Source organism: Spinacia oleracea, chromosome 3 (genome assembly GCF_020520425.1).
Source record: "Spinacia oleracea cultivar Varoflay chromosome 3, BTI_SOV_V1, whole genome shotgun sequence".
NCBI lineage: Eukaryota > Viridiplantae > Streptophyta > Magnoliopsida > Caryophyllales > Amaranthaceae > Spinacia > Spinacia oleracea.
This window is the reverse complement of record NC_079489.1, coordinates 34,051,406-34,074,245: the sequence shown is the minus strand read 5'-3', so window position 1 is coordinate 34,074,245 and position 22,840 is coordinate 34,051,406. Positions and strand designations below refer to the sequence as shown.

The 22,840-nt window shown below is 40.0% G+C and overlaps 1 protein-coding gene and 1 non-coding gene across 2 annotated transcripts; one reads left to right on the top strand and one right to left on the bottom strand.

Moving 5' to 3' along the window:
- Positions 1–293: 293 nt before the first annotated feature.
- Positions 294–1,462, bottom strand: LOC130469622 (uncharacterized). Its single transcript, XM_056839013.1, has 3 exons — positions 1,336–1,462; positions 1,011–1,201; positions 294–329 (listed from the first exon to the last, which is right to left on the bottom strand). The coding sequence occupies exons 1-3, from the start codon at positions 1,460–1,462 to the stop codon at positions 294–296; spliced, it is 354 nt and encodes a 117-aa protein (XP_056694991.1).
- Positions 1,463–20,316: 18,854 nt separating this feature from the next.
- On the top strand, positions 20,317–20,422 carry LOC130471133 (small nucleolar RNA R71). The gene has a single exon (XR_008931799.1). It is a non-coding gene; the product is annotated as a small nucleolar RNA R71 (small nucleolar RNA).
- The last annotated feature ends 2,418 nt before the right edge of the window (positions 20,423–22,840 follow it).

Below are 22,840 nucleotides of genomic sequence, written 5' to 3'. Positions count from 1 at the left end.
ATATATATATATATATATATATATATATATATATATATATATATATATATATATATATATATATATATAACGTCATGCTATGATATACATTAAATTAATTAGCAGAGTCTAGTCAAACTGGAATAAAAGCGATATTTTAAAACAAAAATAACTTTCTAACTGGCATTATCATTTTTTCTACAAGATAGTCCAAAACTAAATAAAAACAACTTCCTGGCTACGAACAAACTAATTACCAAGTAAACCTATCTTTATGCTAGCGTAGCTTCAAGATAACGTGTTCATCTCTTGATCTACATTTTACTATTACCACTTGAATCATCAATAATCTGCAAAGAAAATTTAATATGTCAAATATATATACAAAGCATGATGAACATATTTTAAAATCAAGGGAAAATTAACAGTAATCCTAACCAGGCTTGATCCTAACTACTAGAGGACTTCTCAAAATAATACTAACTATTAATCGCCCCTTCCCAAATAGTTCTAAGCTTGTAGCATGTGGCTTTGGTGGTTCAGCTATTAATCTCTAGGCAGCAACACAAGTCTCAGAATATTTCAGCAGATAGTCTAGAAAACCAAATAGGTTTGGTCAGATAGAAAAACGATATCTTAGAGAAATTTTACATTTTATAAGCTAATAACAGTACAAGGGAGCACTACAAGCAATCAAAAGGATTTTAAGCAGGTTGGTAGGCTGACAATTTAAACCAAATAGACAATGTAGAAAAGGACTGTTACCAGGATGATAACTCCTTTGGTCTATTAAGTTGATGTACACATGCCTCTGATGGAGACTTGGAATGTACAAGCCGCTGAAACTTGTCCGACAATTCTTGATAAGGTTGAATCTCTGATGGGTGTACACGAAGAATTGCAGTCTTTTAGTGCTCCATCTTTACTTCTGAACAATTTAGGTTCTCCTGATTTCATTGAAATATGCAAATAAAAATTACAGCTGAAAATATAACAAACGTTTCTGCAACCCAAGAACTTATACAACATACTTCAATTGCTGAAATTGCTGCTTCCCTGCAGATCGAAGATATGTCAGCACCAGTACAACCTTCAGTGAGATGAGCCAGCTCGCTTACATCAACATCAAAACCGCAAGGCATTTTACGCAAATGAACATGAAATACGTCAACACGATCTGTTTCACTAGGGGGTCCAACATATAGGAGTCGATCAAACCACCCTGTTCAATAACCGGGTCCAAAATCAGGAAAATATTTAAGAAGTTGGTAACATGCAGGATAAAGAAAAAAAAAAGTAAATTTAACCAAAAAAATTACTCATATTTGTGTATCAGAGAGAGCCGCAGAAGATCACCTGGTCTAAGAAGGGCAGGATCAATCTTGTCAGGACGATTTGTAGCAGCAATAACAGTAACATTAACTCTTCCATGTAGACCTAGAAGAAAGCAGGTCTTCTTAGGGTTCCAGACATCATATGACATGAATAAGAAAAAACATTTTCGGACCATACATAAGTCTAGTTTGCTTCACTTTTAATTGACACAATTTCCATCATTGCACCATGCCACCACTTAACATGAGGGGGCCTTAAATATACTCCAAGATTGTAGATATCTTCACATGGTTCTTTCAAGTTCACTAATAGATATTGAGTGTAAAATAAGGAAACAATCCAGTTCCAATAAGAATGCAAACCCAAAGGAAAACTGAAGAAAGACGTAAGGGTACAGATTAAAGAAAGCAACAAAACAGCAAGAAGACAACAGAGGGTAAATAGCTAAAACAGCTTTACGACAAAGTAACACTTCCAATCTATTAAATAATGATACTGCTACTAGACCCACAAATAGCTTACCATCCAATTCAACCAAAAGTTGACTCATGACCCTATCTGCAACTGAAACACCATCACTTTCCTTTCCACGGATGACAACAAGATTGTCTATTTCATCAAAAAATATAACTGATGGCGCGTTAGCTCTTGCTTTGGCAAAAAGAGATCTAACAGCCTTCTCAGATTCATCAACCCACTTGCTGAATAACTCTGGACACTTGACAGCCAGAAAATTCAGTCCTGCCTCAGAAGCTACAGGACGGGCCATGAGCGTTTTGCTGCATCCAGGGGGGACCAAACAACAACACTCCTGTTGGTGGGCAGGTTCCAATTCGCTCGAATGCATCCTGGTGCTTTTGAGGCCACTCAACAGCTTCCATCAATTGTGCCTTCACTTCCCATGTCCACCCATCTTCCCACTTGACCCAAGGGATCTCAAGAGTTACCTGCAGAAGAAGAATGTAAAAAAGGAAAGAGATTAAACCATACTTCATACAATACTTTGGGGGTTGAATTATAAAGACCAAAAGAGATTGATTGTAAAAATGTATATGATTTAGACTCACATGACCTTCTTTCTGCTAAAAGCAGCAGGCAGCTCCCTCGACCATTACTCAACTTTCTCTCTCATAACAACCCCATGGTACTATAGAATTTTACCGGCGCATAAATCATATTATATAATTTTACCATCGCATAAACCATCCACACTTTTTGGTTTACGTTAATAAACAAGCACAAATACATAAATGCTTTCTCTCGAGCTATGTACCCCTCTCCATTGGTTTTCCATTCGAGGGAACTTGGAGGCCTGCACGGTATTGGTACAGACTGGAAAGAAAGACGACCTGATTGTGGTAGATAACACTGGCCTCACTCCAGCGCAATTGACTGCTGAAAAGAATCACAGACAAGTTGCCTTTTTCCTTGTACGCCTTGCATTCTAAACTGGTTTCCTTACGTGTGAATTACATTTTGATATGGTGAAAATCTTCTTCATACATTCTAATGTTATGTTTATAGGAGTCGTTGATTGCAGATGAGCTATTTGAATTTTATTCTTTCTAGTAGGTCGTTGACTCTTCTAAAAATCATGTTATCTTCTCTATATCATTATTAGCCAAGGCTATGCAATGGTGTGTCAATTTGGTGAATTCAACTCGTTTTTCTGTTTGCTAGTTGCACTATCAAGGATTCCTGAATCTGTTGAATTCAAATTAAAATTTGTTTGGGATTTCAGTAATTGTTGTTTTGTTCAAGTCCCATGTGTATCAGGATTGGTTTGTTTAAAAACTTAGAGGTGCTAAGAAAGTAAGAAGAGCTGAAAACGTGTACTTGTGTACCAGGAGTTGGTTTCCTAATTAGATTAGGTTTAGTCTTCTTATTTCAGAATCTTTTTAGGGACTAGGTATTAGATATGTAATTTGTTAAGGAGGTAGTGAGGTACTAGGACAGTTTATTAAGATTATTTCAGCTCTTTGCTTGTAATTTTCAGATTTTGAGATAAATATTCAGGAAATTTTTCAAAAATTCTTTTGTGGAAGGAGAGACTTTTAACTAAAGAGTCTGTTGTAAATCGGTGAGTAAAACAAGATTAAATACACTTGTGGGCCAGTGAAAACACTGAAAATTAGATCAGGTAGATTAATTGCATTTAGTGAGTGAAGCTCATATAATCAATCTAAACCCTTTCTAATTTGTACCTTAGGGGAGTAAAGCCTTTGAATTCCTAGGGTTTTGGCAGTTGAGTAAAGATTGTTATAGATCTAACAGCCTTCTCAGATTCTGCAATGTTCAGGTCAGCTGTCAACATGGCTGCTAAAACTTTTGATTTACATGGAACTTCAGGTTGTAGGTTTCTGCTAGTTGTTAAGCTACATCACCTGGGGGGGGTCGGACTTTCCTGTGAATTGGTCAGGTGCTATGCATATTGATCTGCTATTTTCTCAAATTTTTGTTGGCCACAATACCATATTGATCTGCTATTTTCTGGCTCCTACCAACCTTGTTTAGGTATAGAGTTTTACTTTGCAATTCATTTATTTTTCTGATCGATCTGTATGTTTCTTCTTGCAATTCTGTTTTGTGAGTCGTCAGTATTGCAATTCATTTATTTTGCTGATCGATCTGTAACTCTGTAAGAAAGGATTGAGATGTTTCTTGTGAAACAAAAAGGCTTTGTTAGTGGATCAACTACAATGCTTTCTCATGGTTGATGTATTTTTCCATGACCTTAGAATCCAGATGGGAGTAGTATAAAGTGAACATGCTTGAAATATTCTGATAAAACTTAGTGAAGTAGAAGTTCTAGTAATTCAAGAAGAGTACAGAGGAAAGATAACTTGACTTATCAAATTTATTTGTCGGAGGTTGTGAAACGTCTATCAGAACAAACACAATTGGATGGAGGTTGGAGTGGAGTATGTGGTTGATCTTTATTGTCAAAATGGTATTTGGCTGGGAGGTGGGTTTTGATGGGAAACCATTGTGGATTTTGACCATGATATTTTCCTTATATAGGTAGTAGAAATACATTTGGTGATGGTAGGCATTGTTAGTTGTTATTTTATCTTTTGTGTAGGATATGAGAATTTAGTGCTTCAAATTAGGCTGGACATAGAGTGAAGAAACCACTAGCTGATCTGCATTGTGGCGGTCTGTGTGTCCGTGTGTCCCGGTCCAAATTTCGAGTGACATAGGTTGTGGTTTGGAACAGGGATAACTTTTGGAAAAGTGTTTATCACTTTTGGCTAAAGCTAATGAAAGCTCAAGAACTCAAATTTCTGATCTGATGAACATTTTTTTTTGTGTTGTTGGTCAAGTGAATTAATCAATTCTCTTTAAGTAGCGCAACTCGCCTCTGCCCTTGCTTATTTAATCAGATAAACAAATTGAGTCAGATTTGGCTCATTGGTTTAGTGATCAGTAAGACAAAGTACTGTTAAATTATGAAATCTAAAGAACATTATATATAGTATTTTGTTGGCCCGTATATGATGTGATTTGTTAATGTGTGTGAGTTGTCATATACGAAGTATTTAACAAAATGAGTTGAGAAAACCCTATAAGATTAGGGAGTTGTGTTAAGACTTATGGATTCACAAATTTGACACAATCAGCTGATAACATATAACAAGGGTAGAAGTCTTACCGTTACAGAACGTAGATACCTCTTTTGAAACAAGTCAAACATATTAGCTTTGGGCATCTTTTCGAGTTCTTCTATGTAATCCTGTCAATTGAAAGTCGTAATGTGCAAATATGAGTAGGCCACTTCAGTGCTTGAGTATAATAATAGTCAAATTGAAAGAACCAGCTTAGAACAACTAGTACTTGAATCTCAGCAGCCTCATGGGTTATATCTGCATCCTTGCCACGAAGTTTCTGAAATGCAGCTTCAAACTCCTTTTGAGATCCTATTTTCGCCTGTATTTACTTCGATTTGATATGATTGTTCCAATTGAATTTTATACCTAATTTTGAAATGATTCTGTATGCTTACCATCCATCTTGGAGATTCTGGAATGAAGCATAAACCCAAAAGCAGAACAGCACATGGAACAAGTCCTGCATTATATGGCTAGTAAGTCTCTTGCTACAAAGTCTAAGATTTTTGTTTTAAGTAATCAAACTCAGCAATGAACTCCTTTTCCCTAATTCTTTACCAGTTAATGCTAAAGTCCTCCATGATAAAACTATCCCTATTATAAACGCCACTGAGACGCCAGTACAGATCATGACCTACAATAGGAGAAAATAGTGTAAGTCTATGCAAAAACCGTAATAATATCATTATTAAAATTTGATATGGTAACTGCAAGAATTTTTAGTAAAACATGAAGTACAACAGTTACAAAAATACCTGGTTTAATGTTGTAAGTGCTCCTCGGAGATTTACAGGTGATATTTCCGCAATGTAAACAGGTACCTGTTGATTTTACCATATCATGTTGGCTAGCACTTCAATGTAAAGCTGCAAAAATGTGGCCATTGAACAGAGTTTTTTTGTCTAGAAAGATGGCATATAACTCCAAAGCATACATACCACATAGGAGAAGGCACCCATTCCATATCCTCCTGCTAGTCTTCCTATATCCAATGCTAAAGAACCCTGGTTAATTTACGAGAAATTTATAGATAATTTATTTCTCTGAAACAGAAATTCAGTACGGATTAAAGAGGTTAATAATATTTGAAGCTGAACCTTGGAAAAATATATGGAAAACCATCCTCCCACACAGAAAGCAGAATACAACTAGTTTTGGGATGTTTTCTAATTATTTTTGTGATTTTAAAGGAACTTTTCGAGGAAATTTGGGCTTTTCTTGAGGTAATTACAACTCATTGCATAACGTCATACTGAGGTAATTACATCTCATTGCAGAACGTCATACTGGGAAAATAAATGTACCTTAACTAGCAGTAGCATCTAAGTCTAATGAAATTACCTAATATCTAGAGTCTAATCTCTTGTTAACTGATTACTTTGCTTTTGTATTACTAGTTAAGGTAAATTTATTTTCCCAGTATTCACAAATATTGCAGAGTCTAGTTATATACAGCTTACCTATTGTGGGTTAGGATAACCTATCAAAACAACAATATGCATTTATATTCAGTCAGAAATCACCAAATGCAAGAAAAATCTTGGGAAATTCAACCATATAAGATGTTATAAACAGGAGTAAAATATAAAAAAATCACATCCAATGAAACCACCCACAAACTAATCGGTTTGATTAATAAGAGGTCGGAGGGGGAATACCCAAAACAAATTCACGGGCCATAGTATTGGCTTTAGTAGCTAGCAACGTTGAAATTGAGAAAGATAGTAAAGCCTAAACCTTCACAGGATGCATTTGCAAAAGCACAATTGGCAATAAGAACATAAATGTAGAGGCAACCCGGATAACAACACAACATACCGCACAACAGTCTGCAGTTACCAACACCACCGCAATCGCAGAAGCTCATCAACAAAAATCCCACCCAAAACAGAGAATAAAAATTAAAGGGGTGGAAATTTAAGCTACGGTTCTATGAAAAACTCGGCCAACGCAAATCACAACTGTGCAAGTGAATTATTATTGATGATTTTGTAAAAGCATTGAAATTTAAACAGCAATTAAACAACAACATCAGCATCTCTGTTGTAATAAGCAGAAATATAAAACAACTAGAATCTATATGCAATATAAATGACTAAGAAAACCAATAGAAATTAAAAAGTAATTAAAATACAGCCTTGATCGAAACTAACTACATATTAACCCTAAATTAAAACATAAAAACAATATGTTGAATTCTTGCATAAATCTGTTAAATTGCAAGAAAATTACTATCAGTATGAATTAAAAAAAATCAAACACACAAATTCCGCAGATAAAAGTAAAAAAAATAAACAAACCTTCAAGAATTTCTTGATTGAATTGGGCGAATCTATCTGAAAAAACAAACTAGCTGTAATTCTACAACCCACGAACGAATTTCTCCAGAAAAAAACACTAATTTATAGATGCTTGAGATGGTTTTGTTTGGGCAATTATGAAGACGAATTAACCAGCTGGGATTTCAATCCTTAAATATTGAGAGGAATGAGATTATTGCTACAAACTGTGGACGAATTTGAGGATTTACCGACGAAATTGAGGGGATTCCGAAAGCTTGAGCGATTCTCTAGGAATGTTTCAGAGAGCAGTTGATTGTTGAGAGTAGAGAGCAGTTGATTGTTGAGAGTGAGGGTTTAGTCGGTTGTTTGAGGGAGAAAATCGTGGAGCAGGGCGTGGGAGCAGGGCGTGGGAACAGAGTTAGGCGGGATATCTTTTTGGCGAAAATATTTGGCGAAAATATTTGGCGAAATATTAACACGTGGGTTTCACGTGTTTTTTATGGTAAATAGCGACGCTTTAGTGTGTCGTAATATATTGCGACCCTCTAAACCGCCGCAATTTGCAAAGTAGTATTCGCGCCCCCAAAATCCTTGCGACCCTTTGTTACACCGTCACAATTATTCCGTCTACATATGTATCATTTTCCTGTAGTGCAAGTAGAAGAATGACATCTGGAGTTCTTGTTCGTGTTCGTGATACTTTGAATCTAGGGAAAACATGCTACAAACGTAAGTCTGCTCGATCTGTACTTTGTACATGATTCCTGGCTTTGGGGTTGTTCCGCTATGTTATTATGTATTTAACTGTAAACCCCTACAGTGGTATCAGTAGCAACATGTATTTAAAGTACTCATTGGCATGTTATTATGTCTGTGATTATTGTCGAATTCTTCGAGTGTCATATCTCCGGTAGACATTTTTAGAGGGGTATTTTTTGAAGGAATTTTTCTACGGAAAGCCTAGTTAATGTCCCCACAGACGGCGCCAAACTGTTTATGCCAAATTGCCTCTAAGGGGGCGACACGTGGCTTGGGTGGACACTAACTAAGTAAATAAATACGGAAAGCGATAAAAGAGAGGCGACACAAGGAGATGTTGACGCGGAAAACCCAAGAATAAGGAGAAAACCCGCGGGTAGCTATGAGGCTACCAATCCACTAATATCCGTAGAATCTATGTAAAATAATGTATTCTGTGCTAATAACAAAGGTAAAATAAGTGCTTAAAAATGGCTAAAACTGAATAGTAATGTTGTATTGCTTTATGGCTTGAATGCTTGAGTGAACCTGTCTTTTTCTTGCTGTGACTTCATCCTTATATAGCTCGAGCCCAACGAATAGGTTAGTTGATAGAATCCCTAAGAAGTAGGGAATCTTTAGACACTAGTATCTCCACGTCTCTCGCCTATCCTCAACAGCCTACTCAATCTTCGGTTGCTTCCTTGACTTGTTCAACCTTCTTGACGGTGTTGGACCTTGGGCTTCGAGCTCTGATCTTAACCTAATTCTTGGTCGCTTAGTCTTTGTTGTCGGTCGCTTGGACTTGCACACGTCTTCAATAGGCGACACTATCACACCCTAATAATTCCTTGCGTTTTATAAAACATTTTCCAACTTAAAATAAAGGAATTACCAAGATATTACCGCCACCGTGATAACGGCTAAGGCTATTTTCCAGAATTACGCAGCGGAATTTAACTACCTTTCAAAACGTATTAAATAGTTAATGGTCAATTAACAACTTAGAACCACTAAGGCCCAAAACCAAAGTATTAAATAGTGTTTAAAATCCATTAACTATAGTCTAAATAAATTAAGTAGTCATGACTAGAAAATAAAAGTAGAGTGTATAAAATATGGAAGAGAATAAACTCTCAAACACGATTCCTATGATAACTTCTCCCGCAAGTTATCTCTACAAACCTGTTTTATTAAAATCTATTCCCCAACAACGCAAATGCAATAATGGATCATCATAGGGTCATTAAGGCGAAGGCCATTGATGAATTAAAAAGTGATACCGCAAGTGCACGGTGTCTGTTGTTAGCAGATACTTAGCAAATACGGGTCGATCCCACAGGGAGACAAGTTCTATTAGTTTTTGCCCAATTATACGAACTAATTCAATAACGAAAGTTGATTTTGAGTATTAACTAGCAAAACTAAAGCAATAATAAAAATGTGTAATTTATCAAAGAATTAAAGGTCTAGGGCGTCTGTTCGGTTCACCATGCTTATACCAATCCAAGAACACAAATCAATTCGACAATGAATAGGCTATGCCGAGTAATTAAAGTATATGTTAATCCTACGGTCGGGTCTTAACACTTTCAATTCAACATATGCAGTACGGTCGCTAACATATATAATCAGAATTGCTAATTGCACAAAGCCTCTAAGAATATGATTTTTCAATTCTCATTCCTATTTTCTAGATAATCAATCCGCGATATTGGCCAATTACATGAATCAACAATTAAAACAAATCAATTGGAATCACTCAAGCAATAATCTATAAATTAACAAACTTTAATGCATATCAATCATGGAATAAACATGGCTTCCCTTACTTAGCCCTAGAATAAAACTACTCGCTCATAATTGAATTAACAAGCATAAAATATGAATTAACAATGAATTTCATAATGAATAATAATAGGAAACGATAATTCAAAGCAAGAAAAGCAACAAGAATTATGAAAATACCTCTATATTGATTAATTGAATGCAATGAACTAGGGCTCAATAATGTGAAGAGAGAGAAATAAAACTAAGCGTTCAACAGAAATCTAAGGAAAAAATAACATGAGGGAAATAAATTAGTTCCCTTGAGTATTTATATGCTCCTATTTTCTAAAATAAAATAAATAAATAAATATGAAAATAAAAATAAAAGTCGTCGATGATTGGTCGATGGAGCGATGACGTGGCAGCCAAACCCGAGCACGAGCCGCGTCTACAGCAAGAGAGATGGCGAGGCATGGGCAGCGAGGGATCTCGCGCACCATCCCTCGCTGGCTCAATGTAATGTAGCAATGTAGAGCAAGGGGCGAGGCAAGGCAGCGAGGGAGCTAGCGAGCCATCCCTTGCTGGCCGAGTGAAGTGCAGCAAGCCAAGGCGACGAGCAACGAGGCAGCGAGAGAGCTAGCGAGCCATCCCTCGCTGGCCTAGTGAGATGCATAGCAGGCCAAGGCGACGAGCAACGAGGCAGCAAGGGATCTAGCGAGCTATCCCTCGCTGGCCTAGTGAAGCAAGTAACCATGAAGCGATGAGGCACGACGATAGATGTAGCGAGCCAACGATAGATGTAGCGAGCCAACGAGAGATCTTGCGAGCCAACGAGAGATCATGCGAGCCAACAAGAGATCTTGCGAGCCAACGAGGGATCTTGCGAGCCAACGTGGGATCTTGCGAGGCTATGCACAAGCGATACATCGAGCTAATCATCCCCGAAAAGCTCAATTCTCCGATCAAACACTTCGTCTCCGACTCAAACCATCAGGTGATCATTCGATCCACCTCCAAACACTCCGAAAGCACCCAAATGATTGTAAAATCACCTGAAATATCAAAGAAAACACAAACGGAGCGTAATAGAGTACAATAACGACGACTTATGCAATTATGACTCTAAATGCAACTAAAATGAGACAAATGCCTAGAAATGCAACCTAAATGAGCCTAGAATACCCTATATAAATATGATTCATCAAATTCCCCCAAGCTAAACTGTTGCTTGTCCCCAAGAAACACTAGACCGAAAACAGAGAAATGAGACGCACATGACTTTCATTGAACCTGAACAAACCTACTCAACTCTCGGGCAAACAATCAAACAAAGTTATTAAGACAGAAATTTAGCTCGGATACAAATAGAACCACAAAGAATCATGATCCACAATTGAAACAACCAAGCTTAGCCACAAACCGTTCTCAATCAAGCTAGTCATCGCCGCATACCTTGTAGAATATGAATATATGATGCAACGCGGGGTAAGATGACAATAGCAAGAAACAATTTTCGCTCAATCACAAAACAAAAATGCCGATCAAGAAGTCTTTATAATAAGCTTGTAATGGGGCTAGGTGAAAAGGAAGGGTAGGATATAATTTGGGAAAAAGTGAGAGTAAGGTCCAACTTGGGGAGCAAAGGTGATCTTTATGCGTCGGCGATAATGCCGAAAATCCAACTCCATCGAACCATGAACTACGAACAATCAACTAAATTATAACCAAGGGGAAGAGCATAATATAATGTCAAATGATCTTTCTTCAATCCCCTTTCCTTGCCTTCAAACTATATACAAAAACGAAAAACATACATTTTTTTTATTTTTCTTTGATTTTCTCTTCTTTTTTTTTCCTTCTTTTTTTTTATTTTTTTTATTCTTTTTTGTTTATGAAATTGAAATAAAATAATGAAAACGAAATGAAATAAATAAATCTAATGCTAACTATTACAAGCTTGGGTGCCAACAATAATATGCACCATCTCCAAACCACATATCCAACCATAGCCTCGAACCATGAACTATTGGCTTAGTATGCCAATCAATCAACATCAATGAAACCATTACGAACACCGAAGCTCCCCCAAGCTAGACTCGGGACAAGTAACCAACGGGGCTAATAGGGCTCAATTTTGTGGAGTTAAAAGAATAAACGGACCAGGCTACAACATGGGTATGAAAGGCAGGAACTGATGTTTCTAAATTCGTCTGAAGGCTTCCTAAGCGAATGGCCTCTGTCATACGCGGCATGCGTGAGTTGCAACTAAACTACTAATGAATCTCAAGCAAAAATCATACGATAACAAGTCACATCAATCACGCAAACACATAGTAAGGTGACCTACAAGATAATTGGCTAGCTATTCTTGACACGAGACCAACATCTTACCGCATACCATTCAATTGGTTCACACAATGCCAAGCAGTTATCAATGTATAGCACAACCGATTGAATTTCAGAATCATAGCTAAGTTCAAGAGAAGCTCCAGAGAGTCAAATAAAGTCTGAACATGGTTTGAAAGTCAAATACACTATGCAGGGTATAAAGAAGTATGAATGCAAGTAAAGAAAAACAACTAAACTAATCAATAATACTAGGAAAGCAGTATATTTTTTTTCGTTGCACGTAAACTCCCACCCCTTATGGATGGGTACAAAGCATACAACACCTATGAAAGCGATAAAAAAATACACTAAGAAAGCAATAAAGGATAGGATATCCCTCCCCCAAGCTAGAATGATTCAGTGACTCCACTGCGACAATACATAGTAATGCAAGGGAAAGAGAAAAGGAACGACTCACTCAGCAAGAGTCGGGGCAGGAGCTGGAAGCCGTGCAAGAATGGTGGAAACATCATGTCGCAAAGAGGCAACCTGGTCGTCAAGAGCAGAGAGACGCTCAAAGACAGCAGTATGAAAAGTTTCGCAAAGCGAAACAAAGGCTCCCAGCTGGTGCTCAAGTGGTACAGAGCCAGTAACAGGAGTAGGTGATGCCGGACCCTCGGGGGTAGCAGCAATGGGAGACGCAGGAGTACTCACTGAGGGTCCGGGGGGTGGACGCGCGGAATCTGCCTTCCGGCTCCCCGATCGTCGAAAGTCAGGTGAGAATGTCAAACATCCCGAGGTAGTGAGATCCGCTCGAGAACACGGGAGATAGGCATAACGGGAGTCGGCCAGGCGGTGTCCCCCTCGTTTCACGTTCCAAATATAACGATCTCCTGTCTCTTTGAGCCAACCAAAATGACCCAATGCCTTAATGTCAAGCAAATAGTTTTTCGATGAAACCGGCTTCTTGCCCTCAGTTGACAACCCAAAATGCTTGGCAATACAAGTGATAAAACCGCCACAATGGATATCTCCAACATCTCTATTACGGGCAGTATGAAAAGTTGAGACCAAGAAAGAACCATAATAAATCGTAGGAAGGTCCGGGGTCCTTTCAATAGTGAAAGCCAATAAGTGTCTGAGGTCAGATGTGGTGACTTGATTCATCTCCTTTTTAGGGTAGAAGACACTCTTAATCACCCGATGGAGTAATCTGAGGGAAGGATTGATGATCGAGCCACACTTGCTATGGCCGGGATTCCAATCCTTTTTTCCAGTTATTCGAAACCAAAAGTGCGAGAGATCACAAGGCGTACCATCCTCACCTATCTTGTCATCCAAGAAGGTGGTGAACCCGTATGAATCAATTATGCATCCTTTCTCCCATCCAAAAATATCATTTACCTCATCGACAATCAATTCACGATCTACACCACCAAGTTTAAAATACATCTTTGAGGGCTCTCCTTTAAACTCAAAGGAAGCTAGGAATTCATAAGTCCAATCTGCAAAAGTAAGCTCAGTAATACCAAGAAATTTCTCCCAAGACGAACCAGAAAGAAGTTCGTCAATACTAGAATGAAGTCCCAATTTGGTAGCCGCATCTATGGAGTAGAAAAGTGTAGAACGAACCGGTCTTTTGTGCAAGGCAGCTAGCAAAGTTTGTAGGCGAAGCTCGGGATTTAGATGTGATGGTGGTGGTGGTATAATAGGTGTGGGGGCTTGTAAGGGTGGTGGTAATATGGGTGGGGTGACTTTTGGTGGTGGGGGTTTTGGGGTGGGTGGTTTTTTGAATGTGGCGGGTTTGGGTACAGCTGGTTTAGTGGCATTACGCTTAGGATTTGAGCGTCTTGGTGGTGTCATGGTGTATGAAATCTGTGATAAGTGTCACCGCAATCAACAATGACAATAATCCAAGTAAATCAAAACTCCGGTACTCCAAGCAATAATAAAATCAATGAAATCCAGAATCCACAATGAAGCAATTTGTCCCTCAATCAATTTCAATTGACAATCAAGTAATTCATGTAATTCAATTTAACCATAAGCATAGAAATTCTTGAATAATGTCAAAGAGTAAAATAGAGGGAGTAATTCGAATCTTACTACCAATTTGGTGATGAATAGAGCATGAAATTGATGTAAATCTCCTCCTTTGACCCTTATGAAGTTCACAATTCAGCCAATTTGAACTCCAACCATGAGAAACAAAAACCCCCAAATTGATTAAGTCTAGGGTTTATGATTTTAAAGTATGGAAAAGATGGAGAAATTAGGGTTACTGGCTGGGCGAGGGGCGGCGCCGGCAACGGAGGTGGTCGCCGGCGGTTAACTGCGGTGGTGGCAGTTGGTAGGCGGGGTGATGGTGGGTGATGGTGGGTGATGGAGATGGAGAGTGTTGGACAGTGAGGGTGAGAGAGAGGCGAGCGTGAGTGAAAGGAGGTGTGGGTGGGCTGTTTGTGGGCTGAAGGAAAAAGGTGAGGCATACGGGGTGGGCTGCGCGAGCTCTCTCGCTGGCGTCGAGCCAGCGCTCGCTGGGAGCTACGAGCAAAGAGGAGTGGCGCGGGTTGTGGAATGGCGAGGCATGCGCGCGCGAGACCTCTCTCTGGTGGTCGAGCATCGCTCGCTGGAGCTGCGCGAGATCGATCGCTGGTGACGAAGGATCCCTCGCTGGGCGCTGCGAGACTTGTTGCGCGAGCTCTCTCGCTGCATCGAGCCAGTGCTCGCTGGGCGCGAGCATAGGTGGGATGGCTGGTGCACGACGAAGAGCAGCGCGGGCATTGGCAAGGGGCAGTGAAGGCTGGCAGGCGAGCGGGCTGGCAGGACGCGAGACATCGCTCGCTGGTGACGAGTGCTCGCTCGCTGGCGAGAGATGCGCGCAATGGGACAAGTTCAGCGCTCACGCTGGATTGCCAGCGGGCAAGGCAGTGGCTCTCAATCGGAGTGGTTATAGGCTAGCGCGCACGCTGGGTAGGCGTTGGGTTTCGCGAGCTTGCGGCTTGTCGATCCATCAAAATTTCCGAAATTAACTCGATCTTGCACCTACACATCTTTTAAAAGGAAACAAGCACCACTAAAATAAAAAATTAGAATCGTTAGTAAAAATTAAAACACGCAAAAATAAATTAAAAATTACGATGAATGAAAAACTAATCTAAAAAAAAATACGAAAATAAATAAATAAATAAATGAATTCAAGTGAACTCAAAAATAAAATATTTTTGTTCTTTTGTTGTTTATATACTTTTTTTTATTTTTCAATAAAATAACCAAATAAATAAAATAAATTAGATTAAAAATAGAATTAAATGAAAAAATTAAAAAGAAAAGGAGTTAGAAATCGGGTTGCCTCCCGATAAGCGCTCGTTTTAAGTCATTAGCTTGACTCCAAACCTCAATAGTCAAGCGTCGGTGGGTGGATCGTAGAGATAGATCGTCTCCAATTTTCCAATAAACGCTCCTTCAGTGTATAGCTTCAAACGTTGACCGTTCACTTTAAACTTGGTGCCATTTTCCCTAGCAACCTCAATAGCTCCATGTTCCTTGACTTCGGTGATAGTAAAAGGTCCGGACCATCTAGACTTAAGCTTTCCTGGAAAAAGCCGTAGTCGTGAATTATAAAGCAAGACCTTATCACCGATGTTGAACTCCCTTTTTTGAATCATCTTATCATGAAACTTCTTCGTTTGCTCCTTATAGAGCCTATGATTCTCGTAAGCTTCAAACCGTAGTTCATCTAGCTCATTCAATTGAAGAAGTCTCGCTTCACCGGCCGCTTCTAAATCCATATTGATCTCCTTGACGGCCCAATTAGAGAGATATTCCATTTCAACTGGTAAATGACAAGCTTTGCCATACACCAACCTATACGGAGTTGTCCCCAATGGAGTCTTGTAGGCCGTGCGTAACGCCCACAATGTGTCATCCAACTTCAACGACCAATCTTTTCGAGACTTGTTGACCACTTTTTCGAGAATTCTCTTGATCTGTCGATCAGAAACTTCAACTTGGCCACTCGTTTGAGGATGATAAGCCATGCCAACCTTTTGAGTAACTCCGTGCTTCTTCAGAAGAGCCTTAAAAGTCCTTTGATGAAAATGGGAACCCCCATCACTAATCACGACCCTTGGGACACCAAAGCGCGGAAAGATGATTTTCTTGAAGAGCTTCTTTACGACGTTAGAGTCGTTGGTTGGCGATGCAATAGCCTCCACCCACTTTGTAACATAATCAACGGCAACCAAGATGTACCGATTCCCACATGAAGAAGGGAGCGGTCCCATAAAATCAATGCCCCATACATCAAATGGCTCAACCTCAAGAATTCCGGTCTGTGGTAGCTCTTGCCTTTTCGAAACGTTGCCCGTTCGTTGACATTCATCACATGCATTGCAAAAGAAGCGAGCATCCTTGAATATAGAAGGCCAATAGAAACCACTTTGAAGAGTTCGATGGGCGGTCGGAATAGCACCAAGATGACCACTAGAAGGTAAACTGTGGCAATGCTTAAGAACCCCGTGGGTATCCCAATCCGCTACACACCTACGAAACATACCATCGGCACACTTCCGGTACAAATGTGGATCATCCCAAAAATACCGCTTAACATCATGGTAGAATCTCTTACGTTGTTGATATGTCGATTCTGGAGGATGGGAGCCACCAACACAATAGTTTGCAAAGTCCGCATACCATGGGGATTGAGTAGACACAGAGAATAGATGATCGTCAGGAAACGGATCATTGATAGGCCCGTCTGTGCTAGATTGAAATTTCAACCGAGAGAGATGATCTGCAACAACATTCTCAGCACCCTTCTTATCCCGAATCTCCAAATCAAACTCCTGGAGAAGAAGAATCCATCGAATAAGTCTCGGTTTGGCCTCTTTCTTGGCCAACAAATACTTCAAAGCGGCATGATCAGTGTGTATAATGACTTTCGAACCAACAAGGTACGTCCGAAATTTGTGAAGAGCATAAACAACCGTAAGGAGCTCTTTCTCAGTAGTAGCATAATTCATCTGAGCTCCATCCAAGGTTTTGCTTGCATAATAGATAGCATGCAACACCTTGTTCTTTCTTTGTCCAAGCACTGCTCCAACAGCATAATCACTCGCATCACACATAATTTCGAACGGCAAATCCCAATCCGGAGGCTGAATGATTGGAGCAGTTATCAATGCTTTCTTAATCCTGTCGAAAGACTCCAAACAAGAATCAGTGAACTCAAATGTGGCATCCTTGAGCAATAATTGAGTAAGGGGTTTCGCAATTTTAGAAAAATCTTTTATGAAACGGCGATAGAAACCCGCAAGACCGAGAAAACTCCTCATTCCCTTGACATTCACGGGAGGGGGAAGTTTCTCAATCACCTCAATCTTTGCTCGGTCAACTTGGATGCCACGCTCAGAAATAAGATGGCCAAGTACCACTCCTTCATTGACCATAAAGTGGCACTTTTCCCAGTTCAATACCAAATTCACTTCAGAACAACGTTTAAGAACTTTAGAAAGATTATGCAAACATACATCAAAGTCAGAACCATAAACACTAAAATCATCCATAAATACCTCCATGATATCCTCGATGAAGTCAGAAAAAATGGCCATCATACACCTTTGAAATGTAGCAGGGGCGTTGCACAAACCAAACGGCATTCTGCGGTATGTAAAAGTTCCATATGGACAAGTGAACGTCGTCTTCTCCTGGTCGTCTGGATGAATGGGAATCTGAAAGAAACCTGAATATCCATCCAAATAACAGAAAAGTTGTGTTTTGCTAATCTTTCTAGCATCTAGTCAATAAAGGGGAGGGGAAAGTGATCCTTCAAGGTGGCCGTATTCAACATTCTATAATCTATACACATACGCCAACCTGTGACAACACGAGTGGGGATAAGCTCATCCTTAACATTCTTAACGACCGTTGTCCACCCCTTCTTAGGAACGACTTGCACCGGGCTCACCCATTTAGAATCTGAAATGGGATAGATGATGCCCGCATCAAGTAGTTTCACTACCTCTTTTCTCACCACATCTTGCATATTAAGATTCAAACGACGTTGTGGCTGTATGCGAGGGCGGTGATCTGCTTCCAAGTTAATTCTATGCATACAAAAGTCAGGACTAATGCCCTTGAGATCGTCAATGCTATACCCGATTGCCTTTTTGTGCATACGTAGCACGGTCAGAAACTTAGAAAGCTGGCTATCGTCGAGTGCAGCATTAACGATCACAGGAAAATCCTCATTATCATCAAGAAATGCATATTTAAGGTGAGATGGTAATGGTTTTAGTTCTACCTTCGTTACCTGTGGCTCGGAAATAGAGCAAACAGTTTCCAATACCTCAAAACCATCGACCTTCTCAGCTTCAATTCCATCTAAATCCGAGATCAAGGAATCAATCTCACAATCTCCTTCTCCTTTCTGGGCTTCTGAGGTGAGAGTCGCCAGCAATAGATCATCATACAACATTCTAGGAATGTTGTCTAGAGAAATCTCTTCTGCAATATCAATCCTGCAACAAGTATTCTCAAGCATAGGAGACTTCACATCATTGGTTAGATTAAAAGTAACAGTATCATCACCAACACTCAAAGTAAGAGACCCAGACTTGACATCAATAACAGCACCTGCAGTACATAAAAATGGCCTACCCAAAATTATGGGGATTTGACTATCCTCCTCCATATCTAGCACCACAAAATCAACATGAATGTAGAATTTCCCCACCCGGACAGGAACGTCCTCCAAAATACCTAATGGATATTTTATAGAACGATCTGCCATTTGCAAAGTGATTTGTGTGCATTTTAGTTTTCCCATATTCAACCTATTACAGACAGAAAGGGGCATGACAGACACACTTGCACCTAAATCACACAATGCTTTATCAATGAATAATGCACCTACATGACAGGGGATGGAAAAACTACCAGGATCCTTAAGTTTGGGTGGAGACTTATTTTGCAATATGGCACTACATTCTTCAGTTAGGGCGACTCTCTCCACACCACCATAGTCCCTTTTCTTAGTGATCATCTCTTTAAAAAATTTTGCATAAACAGGAACTTGAGATATTAAATCAGTAAAAGGGACCGTTACCTCAAGATTCTTGACCATTGCCAAGAACTTACCAAGTTATTGATCGACCTTGGTTTTCTGCATTCGGTGAGGGAAAGGTAACTTAGGCACAATAGGGAGAGAATCAGAAATCTTCTCTTTCCCCTTATTTGCACCAACATCATCAGCATTATCAACTTCCAGGACTTGAGGCTCTGCATCAATTGCTTTCTCTGGTCCATCTGTGTTCTCCTCAGCAAGAATTGCATCATCAATGGGCATCGGGGGTCCATCATATTTAGTGTCACTTCTAAGAGTGATAGCATTGGCACTTTCTCTATTCTGGGGCGGAGTGGGTTGCCCTGGTAGTGTACCCGGCTGCCTTTGAGATAGAGTGTCAGCAAGTTGAGCAACTTGATTCTCCAACATTCTATTCTGATTCTTCAACTCTTTGATGCTCTCATCATGGTTCTTTTGAGCTATCTCTGCGGTCTTCTGCATATTTGCAATGAGCTTTTACAGATCACCCATGTTAGGCTCTGGAGTAGCACTGCTCTGAGGGGGTTGTTGATATCCTTGATGCGGGGGCCTATTAAACCCCGGGGGAGCATTATGTGAGGCTCCTTGTTGAAAAGGAGGCATGACAACATGTGGTTGAGGTGGATGGAACTGTGGTTGCGACCATTGTTGATGGGGTTGAGGATTCTGAACATTGTTGCCCCGGTATGAGAAATTTGGATGATTCCTCCAACCCGGATTAAATGAATTGGAATATGGGTCATTGGGTTGTCTCTGTTGAAAAGCATTCACTTGCTCCAATTGCGTAGTATCCTATAAACTATAAGAGCACTCATGACCAAAGTGACCTTGGATGCCACATACTTCGCAGTAAGAAGTTGTCACTGGAGCTACACTAGACATAGCATTGATACTCATTGGGGGAGTACTAGACTGAGGAGCCTTCAAAGAATCGATCTTCAGGTTCAAGGCTACCACTTGTGAGGACAATAGAGCATAAGCATCGACATCCAATTTTCCCTTCTTAGATGTGGTTCTGGTGGTGCTGTAATGGTTGGCAGCTAAATTGGCAAGAAAATCATAACCTGCATCCACTTCTTTGTCAAGAAAAACACCCCCAGCAGCATAATCAACCGTGTTCTTTGTTTCATCTTGCAAACCATGGTAGAAAATCTGAACCAAGAACCATTTTTCAATGTTGTGATGCGGACACGACCGCTGCAAAGCCTTGAATCTATCCCAGGCTTCTCGAAGTGATTCACCAGGTTCTTGAGTGAATGTAGTCAGCTTATGCCTTATTTCAGTAGTCTTGGTGGGTGGAAAGAATTCTTCTAGAAAGGCCTATGAAATAGCACTCCACTATGTCTCCTTGACATCATTCAACCATGTCTGAGCCTTGTCACGAAGGCTAAAACCAAACAACATGACTTTCAATTGGTCTTGAGTGACCCCTTGATGCTTGATAGTACCACACAGTTGGTTGAACCTCTGCAAATGGTTGGTGGGTTCCTCAGATGGATGGCCACCATATTGACTTTGTGAGACCATGGAGATTAGAGCGGGCTTGATCTCAAAGTTGACTGCATCAATAGTTGGCATTGTGAGCCCAGTCGGAACACTATTCGAGGAAGGAACCCCATATGATTTCAGGGATTTAGACATCGTGTGACTCGGTGGAGTCTGTGAGTCTTGGGACCCTGACTGCTTCTTCTTTTTCTGTTGCTTTTTTAGTTGACGAAGGGTCTTTCCGAGATCGGGATCGGGATGAACCAAGGTACCCGTTCTGGCAGACCTGGGCATAAACAACAACGAAAGAAAACGCAGTGAGATTTGCCTCAATTGGAACTGAGAGTTCCAATGAGACAATGGAAACAGTTCAAATAATCAAACTAAAACTAATAGAATCTAGCCGTCTCCCCGGCAACGGCGCCAAAAACTTGATGAATTAAAAAGTGATACCGCAAGTGCACGGTGTCTGTTGTTAGCAGATACTTAGCAAATACGGGTCGATCCCACAGGGAGACAAGTTCTATTAGTTTTTGCCCAATTATACGAACTATTTCAATAACGAAAGTTGATTTTGAGTATTAACTAGCAAAACTAAAGCAATAATAAAAATGTGTAATTTATCAAAGAATTAAAGGTCTAGGGTGTCTGTTCGGTTCACCATGCTTATACCAATCCAAGAACACAAATCAATTCGACAATGAATAGGCTAAGCCAAGTAATTTAAGTATATGTTAATCCTACGGTCGGGTCTTATTACTTTCAATCTAACATATGCAGTACGGTCGCTAACATAATCAGAATTGCCAATTGCACAAAGCCTCTAAGAATATGATTTTTCAATTCTAATTCCTATTTGCTAGATAATCAATCCACGATATTGGCCAATTACATGAATCAACAATTAAACCAAATCAATTGGAATCACTCAAGCAATAATCTATAAATTAACAAACTTTAATGCATATCAATCATGGTATAAACCTGGCTTCCCTTACTTAGCCCTAGAATAAAACTACTCGCTCATAATTGAATTAACAAGCATGAAATATGAATTAACAATGAATTTCATAATGAATAATAATAGGAAACGATAATTCAAAGCAAGAAAAGCAAGAAGAATTATGAAAATACCTCTATATTGATTAATTGAATGCAATGAACTAGGGCTCAATAATGTGAAGAGAGAGAAATAAAACTAAGCGTTCAAAAGAAATCTAAGGAAAAAATAACATGAGGGAAATAAATTAGTTCCCTTGAGTATTTATATGCTCCTGTTTTCTAAAATAAAATAAATAAATAAATAAATATGAAAATAAAAATAAAAGTCGTCGATGATTGGTCGATGGAGCGATGACGTGGCAGCCAAACCCGAGCACGAGCCGCGTCTACAGCAAGAGAGATGGCGAGGCATGGGCAGCGAGGGATCTCGCGCACCATCCCTCGCTGGCTCAATGTAATGTAGCAATGTAGAGCAAGGGGCGAGGCAAGGCAGCGAGGGAGCTAGCGAGCCATCCCTTGCTGGCCGAGTGAAGTGCAGCAAGCCAAGGCGACGAGCAACGAGGCAGCGAGAGAGCTAGCGAGCCATCCCTCGCTGGCCTAGTGAGATGCATAGCAGGCCAAGGCGACGAGCAACGAGGCAGCAAGGGATCTAGCGAGCCATCCCTCGCTGGCCTAGTGAAGCAAGTAACCATGAAGCGATGAGGCACGACGATAGATGTAGCGAGCCAACGATAGATGTAGCGAGCCAACGAGAGATCTTGCGAGCCAACGAGAGATCATGCGAGCCAACAAGAGATCTTGCGAGCCAACGAGGGATCTTGCGAGCCAACGTGGGATCTTGCGAGGCTATGCACAAGCGATACATCGAGCTAATCATCCCCGAAAAGCTCAATTCTCCGATCAAACACTTCGTCTCCGACTCAAACCATCAGGTGATCATTCGATCCACCTCCAAACACTCCGAAAGCACCCAAATGGTTGTAAAATCACTTGAAATATCAAAGAAAACACAAACGGAGCGTAATAGAGTACAATAACGTCGACTTATGCAATTATGACTCTAAATGCAACTAAAATGAGACAAATGCCTAGAAATGCAACCTAAATGAGCCTAGAATACCCTATATAAATATGATTCATCAGCCATGACCAAAAGACATGAAGCACGAAGTCAGCAAAAGCTGAGTACGAACAAGCTAGAATAACATTCT